General features: G+C 42.1%; 1 protein-coding gene across 4 annotated transcripts in view; it reads left to right on the forward strand.

Annotated features, from left to right (window-relative positions):
• Nucleotides 1-16,772, forward strand: part of LOC138967368 (uncharacterized) — a 33,619-nt gene that overhangs the window by 15,323 nt on the left and 1,524 nt on the right. For all 4 annotated transcript variants that reach the window (XM_070339900.1, XM_070339901.1, XM_070339898.1 and 1 more), the window contains 8 exons: nucleotides 1,396-1,561; nucleotides 2,445-2,792; nucleotides 3,772-3,831; nucleotides 4,646-4,722; nucleotides 5,122-5,250; nucleotides 6,587-6,661; nucleotides 8,999-9,164; nucleotides 12,623-16,772. The exon at nucleotides 12,623-16,772 is cut by the window's right edge and continues 1,524 nt beyond it. In XM_070339900.1, the coding sequence (XP_070196001.1) occupies nucleotides 1,396-1,561; nucleotides 2,445-2,792; nucleotides 3,772-3,831; nucleotides 4,646-4,722; nucleotides 5,122-5,250; nucleotides 6,587-6,661; nucleotides 8,999-9,164; nucleotides 12,623-12,937 (1,336 nt within the window). In that variant the 3' untranslated portion in view covers nucleotides 12,938-16,772. The remainder of the gene's footprint in view (nucleotides 1-1,395; nucleotides 1,562-2,444; nucleotides 2,793-3,771; nucleotides 3,832-4,645; nucleotides 4,723-5,121; nucleotides 5,251-6,586; nucleotides 6,662-8,998; nucleotides 9,165-12,622) is intronic.

The following is a 16,772-nucleotide window of genomic DNA, read 5'->3' on the forward strand; positions in this document are numbered from 1 at the left end:
TAACTCCGTCGGGTTTGGTATGGGTTGTCGGCAAGTGATCTTTTCTTGCAAACATTTGGACAAATATTGGAGGGGCCAATCACTAGCAAGGGCTCTTTCGGAAAGACGTGGAAACACACGTGTGTTTCCTGCACACCCCTTGCTAGTAATGGAGTTATTTCCGTCTATTGTAGAGAAATGTTTGTGATGGGGTCTGGCTGCTGTTGCCTTCTGGATGCACTTGGGAACCTTTGAGTACCCATAGCAGTTTTTGTGGGGCTATTGTTTTAGCTCTAAAATGTCAATCCTTTTTGACTGGCTTTGTCTCCAATGGTGATTCTGTCTTGTCTGCCTGTCACAGTCTACCTGTCTGTATGTCTGTCTGTCTGCCTGTCTGTCTGTCTGTCTGCATTTCTGTCTGTAAAAAACGTTTCTCAAAAACTACCAAATCAGTTGTTATGAAAATTGGTGCAGATTATTTTGAGGGCATTTTGCTTGAAATAGTTTGTCTCTGATTTTTTAATAGCATCCTTTTTACATTTAGTCAAGTTATGACTAAATGTTTTAACATAGAGGGGGAAATCGAGACGAGGGTCGTGGTGTGTGTGTATGTGTGTGTGTGTGTGTGTGCGTGCGTGCGTGTAGAGCGATTCAGACCAAACTACTGGACCGATCTTTATGAAATTTGACATGAGAGTTCCTGGGTATGATATCCCCATACGTTTTTTTCATTTTTTTTTTATAAATGTCTTTGATGACGTCATATCCGGCTTTTCGTGAAAGTTGAGGCGGCACTGTCACGCCCTCATTTTTTAACCAAATTGGTTGAAATTTTGGTCAAGTAATCTTCGACGAAGCCCGGACTTCGGTATTGCATTTCAGCTTGGTGGCTTAAAATTTAATTAATGACTTTGGTCATTAAAAATCTGAAAATTGTAAAAAAAAATGTTTTTTTTACAAAAACTATCCAAATTTACGTTCATCTTATTCTCCATCATTTGCTGATTCCAAAAACATATAAATATGTTATATTTGGATTAAAAACAAGCTCTGAAAATTAAATATATAAAAATTATTATCAAAATTAAATTTTCGAAATCAATTTAAAAATACTTTCATCTTAATCCTTGTCGGTTCCTGATTCCAAAAACATATAGATATGATATGTTTGGATTGAAAACACGCTCAGAAAGTTAAAACGAAGAGAGGTACAGAAAAGCGTGCTATCCTTCTCAGCGCAACTACTACCCCGCTCTTCTTGTCAATTTCACTGCCTTTGCCATGAGCGGTGGACTGACGATGCTACGAGTATACGGTCTTGCTGCGTTGCATTGCGTTCAGTTTCATTCTGTGAGTTCGACAGCTACTTGACTAAATGTTGTATTTTCGCCTTACGCGACTTGTTTTCACTTGTAGTCTTCAGGAGAAGCCCAGGAACCTGTCAGAGCGGGTGGCATGGTACAGGGTGGGGCTGGGGGGCAGGAAGGGGGAGCTGGAAGCGTGGGCAGCGGCTGACCGGGATGCCCAGGGCTGGACCACACGCAGCCTGTCGGACATCAAGACCCTGACTGGACACACGGGTGTGAGTGGACAAGCTGCTGGGGTCTCTGACCTTCACAGCATCACGCTTTCATTTAATTTCATTTACTCTATTAATTACCCCAATGCTATGAAATTGAGGTCGCTTCCTCCCAGTGGAAAGCTAGCAGCAACAAGAGTCGTGTTACCAAGATGTGTGCATGTTTAGGTGTAATTATGCAGCCACCTGCACTTATGGCAGAATGACCGAGGTCTTTTACGTGCCACTGTGGTGACACGGGGGTGGGATATGGATACCGTCTCTGAGTCTGTACGTAAAGTTGACCTGTGTTCGTCCATGCCAGGATTCAAACCTGTGACCTTAGGATCACAAGTCAAGTGCTCTACCATACCAACTGAGCTTCCCGCTCCCCCCCCCCCCCCCCCCCCTCCTTTGGACTACACAGTCCGGATGATGATGTTTGTGTACGACCCATACTTTCTAAAGAAGGATTCAACGTTAAAAGTATGGGTCGTTCACTACTCATGCCATCCGAATAAGGATACACTTTTTTCCCGTTGCTTTGCGGAGCATGGGGCGTACATGATGTACCACGCCATCGCCACTCACCAAAAATGAACAGCATGTGTGGACATTTTGTAATGAATTAATTTCTTAAAAAGCATTTACAAAACGTATTCCGTTTTAAGATTTCCTTTTCCTTTCTAAACCTAATTTTTCCCGATTTGTTTAGGTCTTAAAAAAAAGTCCACTGTATATATATATTAAAGACCTCATTTCACTCTCCTTCCTTTTAGACCTATTTTAGACAAGGCTACACTAAAACACCATTTGCTACGCTGAAAATGCCCCCCAAAATGTAATTGCTACATGTGAGGTTTCACAAGGGTTATTGGCAGGTCGATCTGAACGCTCGTTGTTTCAGGTAATACTGGACGTGGTCAAGCTGGACATCGAGGGCTGGGAGTGGACGGCACTGGCCGACATGGCGACGTCCGGAGAGCTGGACAAGGTCCGACAACTCGTGGTGGAGTTGCACAACGTGGGGGGAACCGACGCTGAGGTCACGCGTCAACGGCTGAGTGTACTGAGGTCCTTGGAGAACGCAGGCTTCCAGATCTTCAGCACCAACCTGGACGAGTGGAGCGGGGAGAGGCAGAAAGGCGTGTATCCCGTGGAACGAACCAGCATCTACGAGGTGTCCTTTGTCAACACCAAGCTGGCCAGGACCGACCTCACGCCGCAGCTAGACTCCAACAAGCCGCAGGCTCAGGTACGACAATTAAGGCAGAGATCCGGGCCCAGGTGCATGAGAAAGTTACCAACCGGGTGGTAGCCAGGACTGAGGTACAGGAACAGAAAGTGGGTACCACCCAAACGGGAGAGAACAAACCGCGGGGTCTGATTCTCTGAAATCACAAGAAATCTCAATTTTAACCAATCCAACACCACGGCTGGCTCCCACCCGGTTGGTAACTTTCTCATGCAGCTCGGCCCATGTGTTGGATTGGTGCAAATTGAGACTTGTGATTTCAACGAAACAGATCTCGTGGTTTGTTCTCACCGGTTTGAGTGACACCCACTTTCGCTTTACAGTTCCAGGGGCTTGGCTATTGTCTGATTGGGAAGAGGGTCACTAAATTACGAATTCTTTGTTCTGTTTTTGGCTCACGAAGTGTAGCCTATGCGATCGTAACTTTGTCTGTCTGTCTGTGCGTTTGTGCGTGTGTGTGTGTGTGTGTGTGTGTGTGCGTGCGTGTGTGTGTATGTCTGTGGTAGAAACTTTAACATTTCCGAGTCTATGTGTGAGAGGTTATCCAAGACTATGGATAAAGCTCGCATAAGATTACGTCACGGTCAAAAGTGTTTGACGTCAATTAATGCATCATGACGGCATGCCTCCCTGTAGTCTTTCTCTCTCGCGTGGTGTGTGTGGTCTCGGTCATTGTTATTTTGAGCGGGCCGAGACTATTTGGCAGTCGTGTCCCTGTAAGTAGGCTACATGCAGACAGACAGATCTAGATCTAGTGTCTCTCTTTCTTGCACAGTGTCACCTAAGCTTACTGTGTGTGTGGGTGTGTATGTGTGACGGAGTGATTGAGTTTGTGTTACTGTTTGTCTATTTCTTACGTGAGCCTTGAAGGCTTCGCCTCTTGTTTTTGTTGTTTTTTTTGTATACAATGCACGGCAGCCTTCGGACGTAAAATTTCTCCGTGTACATGTTCTATAATCACACATAATTTTGTCTACAGGTTGAAGGGAAACCCTTACCGGGTGTGGTCGACATGGAATTCCTGCGCACCAATGGAAATGTAAGCGAAAAGTCGTCGTTTATGGTGCTACTGCTGGTGCTGTTTTTGCCTCACCTACAGCATAAAACAGAACTCGTTCATCTCTTCTCAGTGTCTATGATGTTGTGACAGGGTGACGCAGTAGTCTCCCTATAAGGCAGACTCTGCAGAGTTGTCTGCCGGCAAAGAGCATGGGTCTGGCTTCTGCTGTCTCTTTGTATGCTCTTGGGAACCTTTGCATACCCATGGCAGTTTGTGTAGGGCTATTAGGCAAAAAAAAAAGGTATGTTTACGGTAACATAGGCCAAAAAAATAGGGTCGGTAGGTCGGGATTTTTTTATTTTTTTTATTTTTTCCAAAAAAACATATTTTTACGTTATTTTGCAAAAAACCCAGATTTTTTTTTCCCAAATGCCAAAAATCTAGGGTCGCGCGAAAAAAATAGGGTCGGTCGGGTTACCGTAAACAGACTAAATTTTTTTTTGGCCTTAAGTAAACTTTAAAATCTCAACCCTGTTTGACTGGCTTTGCTGCAAAAGGTGACTCTTGTGCTTCGTGCACTAGGTAACAATGTGCTCAGGGAGAGAGAGACGGAATGGGGGAGGGGGTGGTCAAAGGGAGAGAAAGAGAGAGATGGCGAGGCAAACAGAAAATCTTGTTTCCCCGAAATTAGAGCAGATAAAAGGATAATTATTGTTCTGAATAGAAAAATTTTTGGTACTGTAATAAGTTCTGTGGGCGGAGAAGATTGGAAATGTACTTTTTCTTCTGAAATGGTGGAGTTTTTTGCTACTCGTACGGTCTGGTATTGACAGGAACATTGACTTTGATACAGGAACGAGGAGGACTGCCAGATGACGATCAACTGTTCGAGAGAATGATAGACAAACAGGTGCACTACGCTTATCACAGGTAAAGCTATAGCACAGGTAAAGCTGTTGCATGACAGCTAAAGCATTGGATCACAGATACAGCAAAAGCATCACAGGTAAAGGAATAGCATAGGTAAAGGTATGCTAGATGTCTTTATTGTTTTCTCGCATTCTCTATTTTGAACACACACACACACACACACACACACACACACACACACACACACACACACACACACACACACACCCGCTTTGCCACGCACATCACTGTTGGGCATTTAATGATAAAATACTTCAACACTTACAATACCTTGACAGAAAAGAACATGATAGATAATATGCACATTCCGCATGTTAATATATAGCGTGTTGTTATAATTCAGTGTGTTGTTATAATTCAGCATGTTGTTATAATTCAGCGTGGTTGTTGTGCGTGAAGCTATCTGGACAATGTCCACTATCACTGCAAGCGGACAATCAAGCTGGGTAACCTGATCGACGGGGGATACAAAGTGTGTGACGACCGCCAGTTCCGACCCCGCAGACCTTGCCTTGTCTACTCCTTTGGGTGAGTAGTCATACCGGCAGAGAGTAGACAGTGCAGCCAGAGGGGCACAGTGATTAGGCCAAAAAAAAAATAGGTCTGTTTACGGTAACATAGGCCAAAAAAATAGGGTCGGTAGGTCGGGATTTTTTTTTTTTTTTTTTTTTTTTTTTTTTTCAAAAAACCATATTTTTACGTTATTTTGCCAAAAAAACAAGATTTTTTTTTTTTTTTTTTTTTTTTTCCCAAATGCCAAAAAAAAGTCTAGGGTCGCGCGAAAAAACTAGGGTCGGTCGGGTTACTGTAAACAGACCTATTTTTTTTTTTGGCCTTAGAGCGCTTGCCTCTCATGCTGGAGGTCGTGGGTTTGATCCCCTACACGATTTTTTTCGAGCGCTCTCCAGTCCACGCAACTTGAAATGGGTACCTGACCGGGAAAGGCAAAGGCAAGGAAGGAGAGGAGATGGGCGCCACCCTCATAAAGCTGGCCTGAGAGTAGTTGAACATAGAGAATACTACATGGCTTGCTGTGTCGTACCAGATTTACACGAGTTGGTTTTTTTTAAATATTGAACTGCGAGCAAAAGCGAGCTGTTCACTATTTGAAAAAGCAACGAGTGTAAATCTGGTACGAAACAGCAAGCCATGTAGTATTCTGTTTATCCTACATACTGTACTTATGTGTATTTTACTGAAAATGTCCTGCAGTCGAGGCAGCTAAATTGAAGACGCTTGTTTTGGAACTTCGATCTCTTCTAAAGCCTAGTGCAATCTATTACGTCAAAGTAAAAAAAAATGTCACTCTGAAAGTGTGGCGTGACGTGTTAGTTCTAAAAATTCATCGAGCGTAATTAGCGAGCGCAATTTTTTTTTCTATAATGACGTTTGTCTCGGTGACTTTGGCATCATAAGCAGTGGAAAAAACAGGTCCCTGCCAGACTTGCTTGACTTGACCTCATTTACATGATATACACACGTGTGATTTGAACGATTATTATCTCACGAGTGTCTCTCTCACGTATGTAGGATAAATCTCGCTCCCCAACGACCAAAATTGATTATAGGTGTAGAGTGTCGACAGAACCAACCTCGCAAACCTTGCATCGTCTACTGCTTTGGGTGAATAGTCATAGGGGCAGAGTGCTGTTGTAGATATTGTTTTGGTTTATAAAAGAACTACATAATTACTGAATTTATAATCAAAACATGTTTTGTTTTCCCTTTTAAAAAGCATGTATATTGTAAAGAGCAAGGTCCTTTTGCACACTTCCTTGTATATTCTTGAAATATTGTTAGGCCTAATTGTCTCTCTTGATCTTGAAATATTGTTAGGCCTAATTGTGCGTTGTCTTTGTTGAAGAATCCGGAATGACTTCTCTTTTGACGACGCAGTGGCCAGTGTGTATGGCTGTAACGTCTCTTCCTTTGATCCCAGGTTGGTAAACTCCTTGAAGTGTCAATTCTTCCCCCACCTTACCTATCTTTCTCTCTACGTGTGTGTGTGTGTGTGTATGTCTGTCTGTCTGTCTGTGTCTGTCTGTCTGCATGTGTGAGTGTGCGCGTGCATTGCGTGCATGTGTGAACTGCTTTTTCAACAATCAAGACTCAGAAGCTGCTCCATATTTTTTTGTAGACAATATATGAACTAAGTAAACTTTCAGGCATCATTTCAACACCTAGAATCATGCACATATAGTGGAAGTGCCCTTTTATGACCCCTCAAATTAAGATTAAGACCCCTCAAATTAAGACTTCCTCCCTTTTAAGACCCCTCAAATTAAGTTTTCTTCCCTTTTTTTTTTTTTTTACATTCTCTGTTCATAACCCCTTTTAATTTACCTCCATCATAAGACTCCCTTCTTTTTACATTTAGTCAAGTTTTGACTAAATGTTTTAACATTATTATTATTATTATTGTGATCATTTTTATGCGCCTAATCTAGATATAGCCCTAGGCGCTTACATATTAATTTCTGCCGTTTGAAATGGAATTTTTTACAGACAGACAGACAAACAGACATTTTTTACACACAATATATAACGCATTCACATCGGCCAGTAAAGCTCAGTAGCCTATTAGGCGAGCATTCACCTTTCACGGCCTTTATTCCAAGTCAAACGGGTATTTGGTGGACATTTTTATCTATGTCTATACAATTTTGCCAGGAAAGACCCTTTTGTCAATCGTGGGATCTTTAACGTGCACACCCCAATGTAGTGTACACGAAGGGACCTCGGTTTTTCGTCTCATCCGAAAGACTAGCACTTGAACCCACCACCTAGGTTAGGAAAGGGGGGAGAAAATTGCGGCCTGACCCAGGGTCGAACACACAACCTCTCGCTTCCGAGCGCAAGTGCGTTACCACTCGGCCACCCAGCCCACGGTACTTTAGAGGGGGAATCGAGACGAGGGTCGTGGTGTATGTGTGTGTCTGTGTCTGTGCGTGCGTGTGTGTAGAGCGATTCAGACCAAACTACTGGACCAATCTTTATGAAATTTTACATGAGAGTTCCTGGGAATGATTGTTTTTTTCTTTTTTTCGATAAATACCTTTGATGACGTCATATCCGGCTTTTTGTAAAAGTTGAGGCGGCACTGTCACACCCTCATTTTTCAATCAAATTGATTGAAATTTTGGCCAAGCAATCTTCGACGAAGGCCGGACTTCGGTATTGCATTTCAGCTTGGTGGCTTAAAAATTAATTAATGACTTTGGTCATTAAAAATCTGAAAATTGTTTAAAAAAAATAAATTATAAAACGATCCAAATTTACGTTCATCTTAATCTTCATCATTTGCTGATTCCAAAAACATATAAATATGTTATATTTGGATTAAAAACAAGCTCTGAAAATTAAAAATATAAAAATTATGATCAAAATTAAATTTTCGAAATCAATTTAAAAATACTTTCATCTTATTCCTTGTCAGTTCCTGATTCCAAAAATATGATATGTTTGGATTAAAAACACGCTCAGAAAGTTAACAAGAGGCGAAGCCTTCAAGGCTCACGTAAGAAATCGACAAACAGTAACACAAACTCAATCACTCCGTCACACATACACACACACACACACACACACACACACACACACACACACACACACACACACACACACACACACACACACACACACACACACACACACACAGTAAGCATAGGTGAAACTATGCAAGAAAGCGAGACCCTGGATCTGCCAAGAAGTCTCGGCCCGCTCACAATAACAATGACCGAGACTTTCAGTAATTCCTTTGCGTGACGTCTAACCCTCTTACGTCATAATGTGACGTCTTCAAATAGTTTCTATCACACACGTCGAACACTTTTGACCGAGACTGACGTAATCCATAGACTCGGAAATGTTAAAGTTTCTACCACAGACATACACACATACATACATACGCACGCACGCACGCACGCACGCACGCACAGACAGACAAAGTTTATCATCGCATAGGCTACACTTACGTGAGCCAAAAACGAAGAGAGGTACAGAAAAGCGTGCTATCCTTCTCAGCGCATCTACTACCCCGCTCTTCTTGTCAATTTCACTGCCTTTGCCACGAGCGGTGGACTGACGATGCTACGAGTATACGGTCTTGCTGAAAAATTGCATTGCGTTCAGTTTCATTCTGTGAGTTCGACAGCTTGACTAAATGTTGTATTTTTGCCTTACGCGACTTGTTAAGCCTTGATTTTCTCAGATATTTGGAGGTTTAAAGTTGACTGAGTTTACGTCAATCAGATTCATAATGTTTACCCGTCAACAGCATGGATGCGAACAATCATCGGCACTCCAGCATGGTGACTTACTACAAACTGGGGCTGGGGGGCAAGGGAGGACAACTGGAGGAGAAGGGAGAGCAGCTAAAAGCTGAGAATCATTGGACAGTGAAGAGCATGAGCGACATCAAGAAAATGCTTGGACACCAAGATGTGAGTGTTGGAGCAGTCAGTTACCGTATTTGACGGATTACAAGACGCACCGTTTTATAAGCCGCACCCCCGACTTTTAACAAAAAAATTGGGACGAGCCACGTATAGGCCGCGTCACTATATTAGCCGCCGTCGAAAAAAATATAATCAGATTGTGTCAATCAATCAAAACAACCAGGCAAACGAAAGTACGGTATTTGGCGAAATCGGCTCCGAGAATAAACAAGTGAAACAAAGAAGAAAAGTGAAAAAGTTTGAAGAAAAATATCACACACACAATTTGTAACCAACACACACATGTAGTCCCGCCCGGAATAAGCTTTTTTGGGATGATTTACGACTTTTGCGTACATTTCGAGCAGACGAAAACACAACATGGCGGCTCTCGCTCCTCCAACTATCGCGAGACACAAAAAAACGAAATCGCGCGCGCGCGAGATCCTGATACATCCGGTGTTTCTCTGTACGCTATCTTGTCACGACGATTTGTTGACATACGAAGATTCGCGAAAGAAAGAGAAAAACGCCGAGTCTTGAGTAGAGAGCTAATAAAGTACCGGTAATCGCTAATCGAGCGAAATGAAAATCCGCGGCGACTTCCATTAGGTGAATGCTATTCAAGTTTAGGTAACGTTTTAGCCCCATCTTTTTATAAGCCGCAATGCGATTTTTTTGGAAAAAAAGTCGCGGCTTGTAGTCCGTCAAATACGGTATATAAGTCTTATTCCCTCACTTTCTTTATCATCAGTTATGAGTCTTATTACTCTCTCACTTTCTTTGTTAACAATCATGACTCTTACTCCCTCTCTTTCTTTGTCATCAGTCATGAGTCTAACTCCCTCTCTTCCTTTGTCATCAGTCATGAGTCTAACTCCCTCTCTTCCTTTGTAATCAGTCATGAGTCTAACTCCCTCTCTTTCTTTGTCATCAGTCGTGAGTCTAATTCCCTCGCTTTTTTTGTCATCAGTTGTGAATCTAACTCCCTCGCTTCCTTTGTCATCAGTCATGCGTCTAACTTCCTCTCTTCCTGTGTCATCAGTCATGAATCTAACTCCCTCTCTTCCTTTGTCATCAGTCATGAGTCTAACTCCCTCTCTTTCTTTGTCATCAGTCGTGAGTCTAATTCCCTCGCTTTCTTTGTCATCAGTTGTGAATCTAACTCCCTCGCTTTCTTTGTCATCAGTCATGAGTCTAATTCCCTCGCTTTCTTTGTCATCAGTTGTGAATCTAACTCCCTCGCTTCCTTTGTCATCAGTCATGAGTCTTATTCCCTCGCTTTCTTTGTAAACAATCATGAGTCTAACTCCCTCTCTTTCTTTGTCATCAGTCATGAGTCTAATTCCCTCTCTTTCTTTGTCATCAGTCATGACTCTTACTCCCTCGCTTTCTTTGTCATCAGTCATGAGTCTAACTCCCTCTCTTCCTTTGTCATCAGTCATGACTCTTACTCCCTCTCTTTCTTTGTCATCAGTCATGAGTCTAACTCCCTCTCTTCCTTTGTCATCAGTCATGAGTCTAACTCCCTCTCTTCCTTTGTCATCAGTCATGAGTCTAACTCCCTCTCTTTCTTTGTCATCAGTCATGAGTCTAACTCCCTCTCTTCCTTTGTCATCAGTCATGAGTCTAACTCCCTCTCTTCCTTTGTCATCAGTCATGAGTCTAACTCCCTCTCTTTCTTTGTCATCAGTCATCAGTCTAACTCCCTCTCTTCCTTTGTCATCAGTCATGAGTCTAACTCCCTCTCTTTCTTTGTCATCAGTCATGAGTCTAACTCCCTCTCTTTCTTTGTCATCAGTCATGAGTCTAACTCCCTCTCTTTCTTTGTCATCAGTCATGAGTCTTATTCCCTCTCTTTCTTTATCATGCAGGCATGAGTCTTATTACTCCCTCACTTTCTTTGTTAACAATCAAGAGTCTTATTCCCTCACTTTCTTTGCCATCAGTCATGAGTATTACTCCCCAGCTTTGTTTGTCATAAGTCTTATTCCCTCTCTTTCTGTGTTATTAGTCATTAGTCTTATTCCCACTCTTTTTTTGTCATCAGTCATGAGTTTCCTCTTACTTGCAGCTACCTTTAAGTTGACAGCACAGGTTAGGTACCATCTCTGTCAGAATATTTGCTAAACACAATTTGGGGTAATCACGATTCTCATCCACTGACCTTGTACTGCAAAAAACGCGCAATTTTTACGCTGATAGTTAACGACAAGAACACCCTCTTCCCTGGTTGAAGACAGAATTGCAAAGAACGCCTTGTTTGTTGTAGGCAGTGTTTGATTCATTAAGCATGTGTTATGATTGTAGTACGTACACAACTTTCTCCACCTTGTCTGACTATATCTCTGAGCTTAGACTTCTGTCATTCACATATACACAGACAGACAGTCAGACAGATAGACCGGGCACATAGACACTGATCTTTCTCTCATTCTCTTTATCTTTTTGTCTTTGTCTCTCTGCCCCTCCCGCCCTCTTTGTCCCTCTCTCTCTCTCTGATTCTCTCTCTCTCTCTCTCTGATTCTCTCTCTCTCTGATTCTCTGTCTCTCTGATTCTCTCTCTCTCTCTCCCCCTCTGATTCTCCCTCTCTCTCCCTGATTCTCTCTCTCTCTCCCTCTCTCTGATTCTCTCTCTCTCTCTCTCTCTGATTCTCTCTCTCCCTCTCTCTCTCTCTCTCTCTCTCTCTCTCTCTCTAGTCTCTCTCTCTCTCTGTGAAGGGGTGGGGGGTGAAGAAGACGTAGGGGTGCTCAGGCAGGAAGCATTGAATATAGACGCCAAGTCAGGGGTTGTAGTAACTTGACTTTTATTTTGATATATACCAGAAGGCAGTGTAGAACTTTCTCTCTTGAAGATCGCACAAATCCGTCACAAAACTGTCCTCCGACGAAACCCGGTCGCTGATATTAAACCAGCTCTAACAATACTTCTCCTAACACACACACAAAAGTTCTCTTTAAACTCTCCTCGAATACCTCCTTCGCCAAAATAAACGTTATAATGGCTCAGCTACACTCCTTACATTAACACAGTAACACCCTAATCGTTCAATCAAATGTCAAACAACACAAATCCACAATCACGATCTCTCGCTACGAAAATCACAGTGGTCTGATCTACCCACGCTACATCTCATTCTCTTGCGCGCACCCGTTCAAACAATCAACCAATCAGAAACCAGCCTCCATACACACCTACAAATTAGCTACAACACACAAAAATCCTAGCGGGAGACACAACTTGGGTCAGGGGAAGATAATTAAACAGGGACAGATAGAGGGAGAAAGAAATGATCGGGAGTGACTTTAAAATAACTTTGGTGACAGAGTACACATTGTCACATCTCTCTCACTCTTACACCCCCCCCCCCCCCCCCCCCCCATATATCTCTCTCTCTGTCTCTCTTTCATGTCTTTGTGGGCTAGAACAAACCTCACTGACGTTATTCCTCTCTCTCCCTCAGAGGATTCTGGACGTGGTCAAAATCGACATCGAGACCTCAGAGTGGCCGGCCCTCGCAGACATGGCAGCATCAGGGGAGCTAAGCACGGTCCGACAACTTCTGATGGAGTTCCACATCTATGGCGGAAGTGACGCAGGACTGATGCGTCGACGCGTGTCGGTCATACGGCTGCTGGAGAAGGCTGGGTTTAGGACATTCTACACATGGCAGTACGCGGGGTGGCCAGAGATAGAGAGGATGCGGGGCGTGTATCCCGTCATTAGGACCATTTGCTACGAGACGAGCTTTGTGAATATTAATTTGGCGAGACCCTGAGTAATACCAACATAGACCATGTTACAACGAATATCAATTTGGCGATAGCCTGAACATTACCAACGTGGACTACATCACAACCACCATTTGCTACGAGACCTTCTTTGTTAATATCAATTTGGCGAGACCCTGAGCATAACCCACACAGACCATGTTACAAAAACCATCTTAAATGAGACCAGTATTATTAAAGGTGTACAATCTAAGGGGCCATTTTGGAAAGTTTCTGTCGAATTGGAGCTTAAAATGGTCAAGGGACATTCACTATGCTGTAATTTAGCAGGTTAAAGCTGATTGGAAGTGTGGTACATGCATCGCCTTGTTTTCAAAAGCTTGACCCTGTAAAAGGGGCTCTTAGTCTCTTCCAGACCACTTCAAATCCTGAGTTTTTTTCCAAAAATTGTCTATCACAGCCTCCAACCTGAACTGGATAGCTTTTCTTGCCATTAGAGACTGATTTTTGGTCCATTTTATTCCACTAACACCCATATATTGCTTGATCTTGATTATCAACAGCTTTGTCACTGTGAATGAATGCAAATGCGCTAGTACGCTATCATACAGGAACAAACACAACTTCAAATGTAGGTTCCCTCCACTGTATTATACAGTTACAATAAACATACACACAAATACACACAATCATGAACATAAATGTTAAGTATTCAAAAATTGGGTACTCACAGGTTTGGATGCAAAAACAACTCGAGATTACAATCCCGTGCACAATTTTACTGAACAAAACCCTCTACCCTTCACTTATGTAGAGAAATGCACAAACAGTCCGTGAACTCACAGGCACACAATATCTACTTAATTTACTGGTATCAACTCACGGCTCGTGTGTAGTCAGAAAAACAGTTACAGCAGAGACTATATGTTACAGTTCATATTCCGGCAGACTCAAATCACCGTCTGCTCTGCCTACTAAACACTCATTATATCCTATAGACATATTTTAACTCTGTTCATACACAGAATTACACAGCGTCTAAGACCGTTCACTAGGAAATGTATCTGAATACTAATTCCTTCCACTGGCGACCTTGGTCTACTCAGTTCCTTTCGTCCTGTGACCTCTATGGTCCAACTATACGGACAACCATAACCTTGCAATAATTTCGCGAAATCCCGTCGAATTTCAGCTATGCTGGTCTAGAGTTATGATACTTCGGCGGCTTCTCAGATCCTTCACACTATGTTGTCATCTGGTCGCTATCTCCCTCTCAGACCGGTTATACGACGCACTGCACAAACATAAATAGCGGACATCTTGTCTTAGATATCTGTCTGCTATGTTTACAGTGTTAGTCGATTCAACTTATGTGATAAACACTCTAGCGATATTCGAATGCTTATTCCATTTACCTGTTCAGTGCTTTCTTGTCGCATCTATCCGGGCTTCCTCCCTCCCGGCCGATTACTTGGACAACCTCTCAATGTCCAAGGACAGTGGTAAAGTGTAACAATACCCTAGTTGCGATTTACAACATCAACTATTCCCGGTCAGTGAGCTGAACTCACAGTGCGTGCAACACACTTTGCTATGTCACGCTATGTATCGATTGGAGATTGGATTTCCCTTCTTTGAGTCATGTGACGTCAGAGGCCGACAAAACTTTATAATTTGGCTTTTCAGGTTGACCGAAACTTCAAAGGAACTCAAAAAAAAAACGTCATGTGTTTGATTGCATGTGTGTGTGCTGTTCAATGTCAAAACAACAACAAAGTGAGTACATGACGTGTGTTTTGTAGTTCCTTTGAAGTTTCGGTCAACCTGAAACGCCCAAATATGAAGCTTATGTGTTTGATTGCATAGATTGCATGCATGTGTGTGTGTGCTCGTTCAATCGTCAAAACAACAACAAAGTCATAAGTACCTGAAAGGAATTCGATCGACACATAAATGTTATTTGCGTGTTTGACCAAAATATGACATTTTACACAGAAATTTTTCAGTAATTCCTTTGCGTGACGTCTAACCCTCTTACGTCATAATGTGACGTCTTCAAATGTTAAAGTTTCTATCACACACGTCAAACACTTTTGACCGAGACTAATCTTCTTATGCGAGCTTTATCCATAGACTCGGAAATGTTAAAGTTTCTATCACACACACACACACACACGCACAGACAGACAAAAGTTAGCACCGCATAGGCTACACTTACGTGAGCCCAAAATATGTCTGTTTCCGGTAACCCGACCGACCCTATTTTTAAGCGCCGACCCTAAAGGTTTTTTTCGCTTTTAGCACAAACACAAAAACACACACACACAAAAAAATATGAAATCAACTATACTTTATTTAGTTTCAATATATCTAGGTCAAAAACATGTGCTAAATAATTGTAAGTAAACTAGGAAGCGTTTAAAAAAATTTAAAAAAAACACGTAAAAAGACGTTAACAAAACGTAAGAAAAAGGTTTTAAAAAAAAATTACAAAATTAAAACGACCGACCGACCCTATTTTTTTCCGCGATGTTACCGGAAACAGACATATTTTTCTTTTTGGCCTAATGTTTATGTGTTCAAGTGAAAGGATGTTCTTATTCCATGTGTGAGCTTGTGTCCGATATTCCTGTACGGTACCTATGAGCTATCGTGAAATCACTCCTATTTCCGAGTAGTCTCCAAATCTTTGTTGAAATGGTCTCGCGGAAGATCCGACCAACCTAATTTGCATAGGTAAAATCACTGTTTTGTTTTTAGAGACTGACGCTTGCGCTGTGCAAGAAGTCGTAACCTGTCGCCCCTTTTGGTGCGACGTCATTGTATGCAGGAGTTACGTACGATGCGAGATCACGTGAGACTTTTTCCTGAAATTTCCTTGCCGAGGAAACCTTCCTACTGGCAAGACGCGTGTCTGTCTGTCTGTTTCTGTCAGTGCAGTCAGTCTTTGACTTTGTGCGAGCCACGTGGTCTGTCGGCCACGCGCTATCAGTGAGGCTAAGATGTGAACGTATCTTGCGGACTTGGCAGCATGTGCAACGTTGTTTTTTTTTTTAAATTAGGGTTGCTTATGATTTTACAGATGAGGGTTTCTTGGATTTTTACAGATTAGGGTTTCTTGTTTTTTTACAGATGAGGGTTTTCTTAGGGTTTTGTAGGGTTTTTCTGTGTTTTGTAGTGCTAGGGTTTTTCTTGTTTTTGTGTGTGGCTTTTCTGTTTTGTTATTAGAGCTTTTCTTCCTGTTATTTTTTAATTGAAGTAGCTTAGAGAGTAGATTAAAGAAGAAGTTTTTGTTGAGTGTAAAACCCTTTTTTTGCCTCCTAAGTTCCCATCGTATTCCCACCAACATCGTATGGAATAAAAGAACCTGTTATTGAAACTGTGTTATATTGTTTGATTTTAACAAGAAGAGGGGCACACAGTTACACCATGTAAAAGCCTGGAGAGATCTGTGTTGGCATACAAGGAAGATATCTGTCAAATTAACCTTGCCAGGCCCTGATGATTACAAACTAGCCTGCATGGTCATGTCGAAATACACAAGGTCAACGTCAACCTCGGGTCCTCATAATGTGCAGAGCAGAATGATCTCTTTAATTGTGTATGTTTTGGCAGATCTATTTATTGTGCATGTTTTGGCAGATCTATTTATTGTGCATGTTTTGGCAGATCTATTTATTGTGCATGTTTTGGCAGATCTATTTATTGTGCATGTTTTGGCAGATCTGTTTATTGTGTATGTGTCACTTTTACAAGATCTGTTTATTGTGTGTGTGTCACTTTTACAAGATCTGTTTATTGTGCGAGTTTTGGCAGATCTGTTTATTATGTTAGAAGATCTGTTTATTGTGTGAGTTTTTTTTGTGTGCGAGTTTTGGAAGA

The sequence above is a fragment of the Littorina saxatilis genome, linkage group LG5 (genome assembly GCF_037325665.1).
Source record: "Littorina saxatilis isolate snail1 linkage group LG5, US_GU_Lsax_2.0, whole genome shotgun sequence".
Lineage (NCBI taxonomy): Eukaryota > Metazoa > Mollusca > Gastropoda > Littorinimorpha > Littorinidae > Littorina > Littorina saxatilis.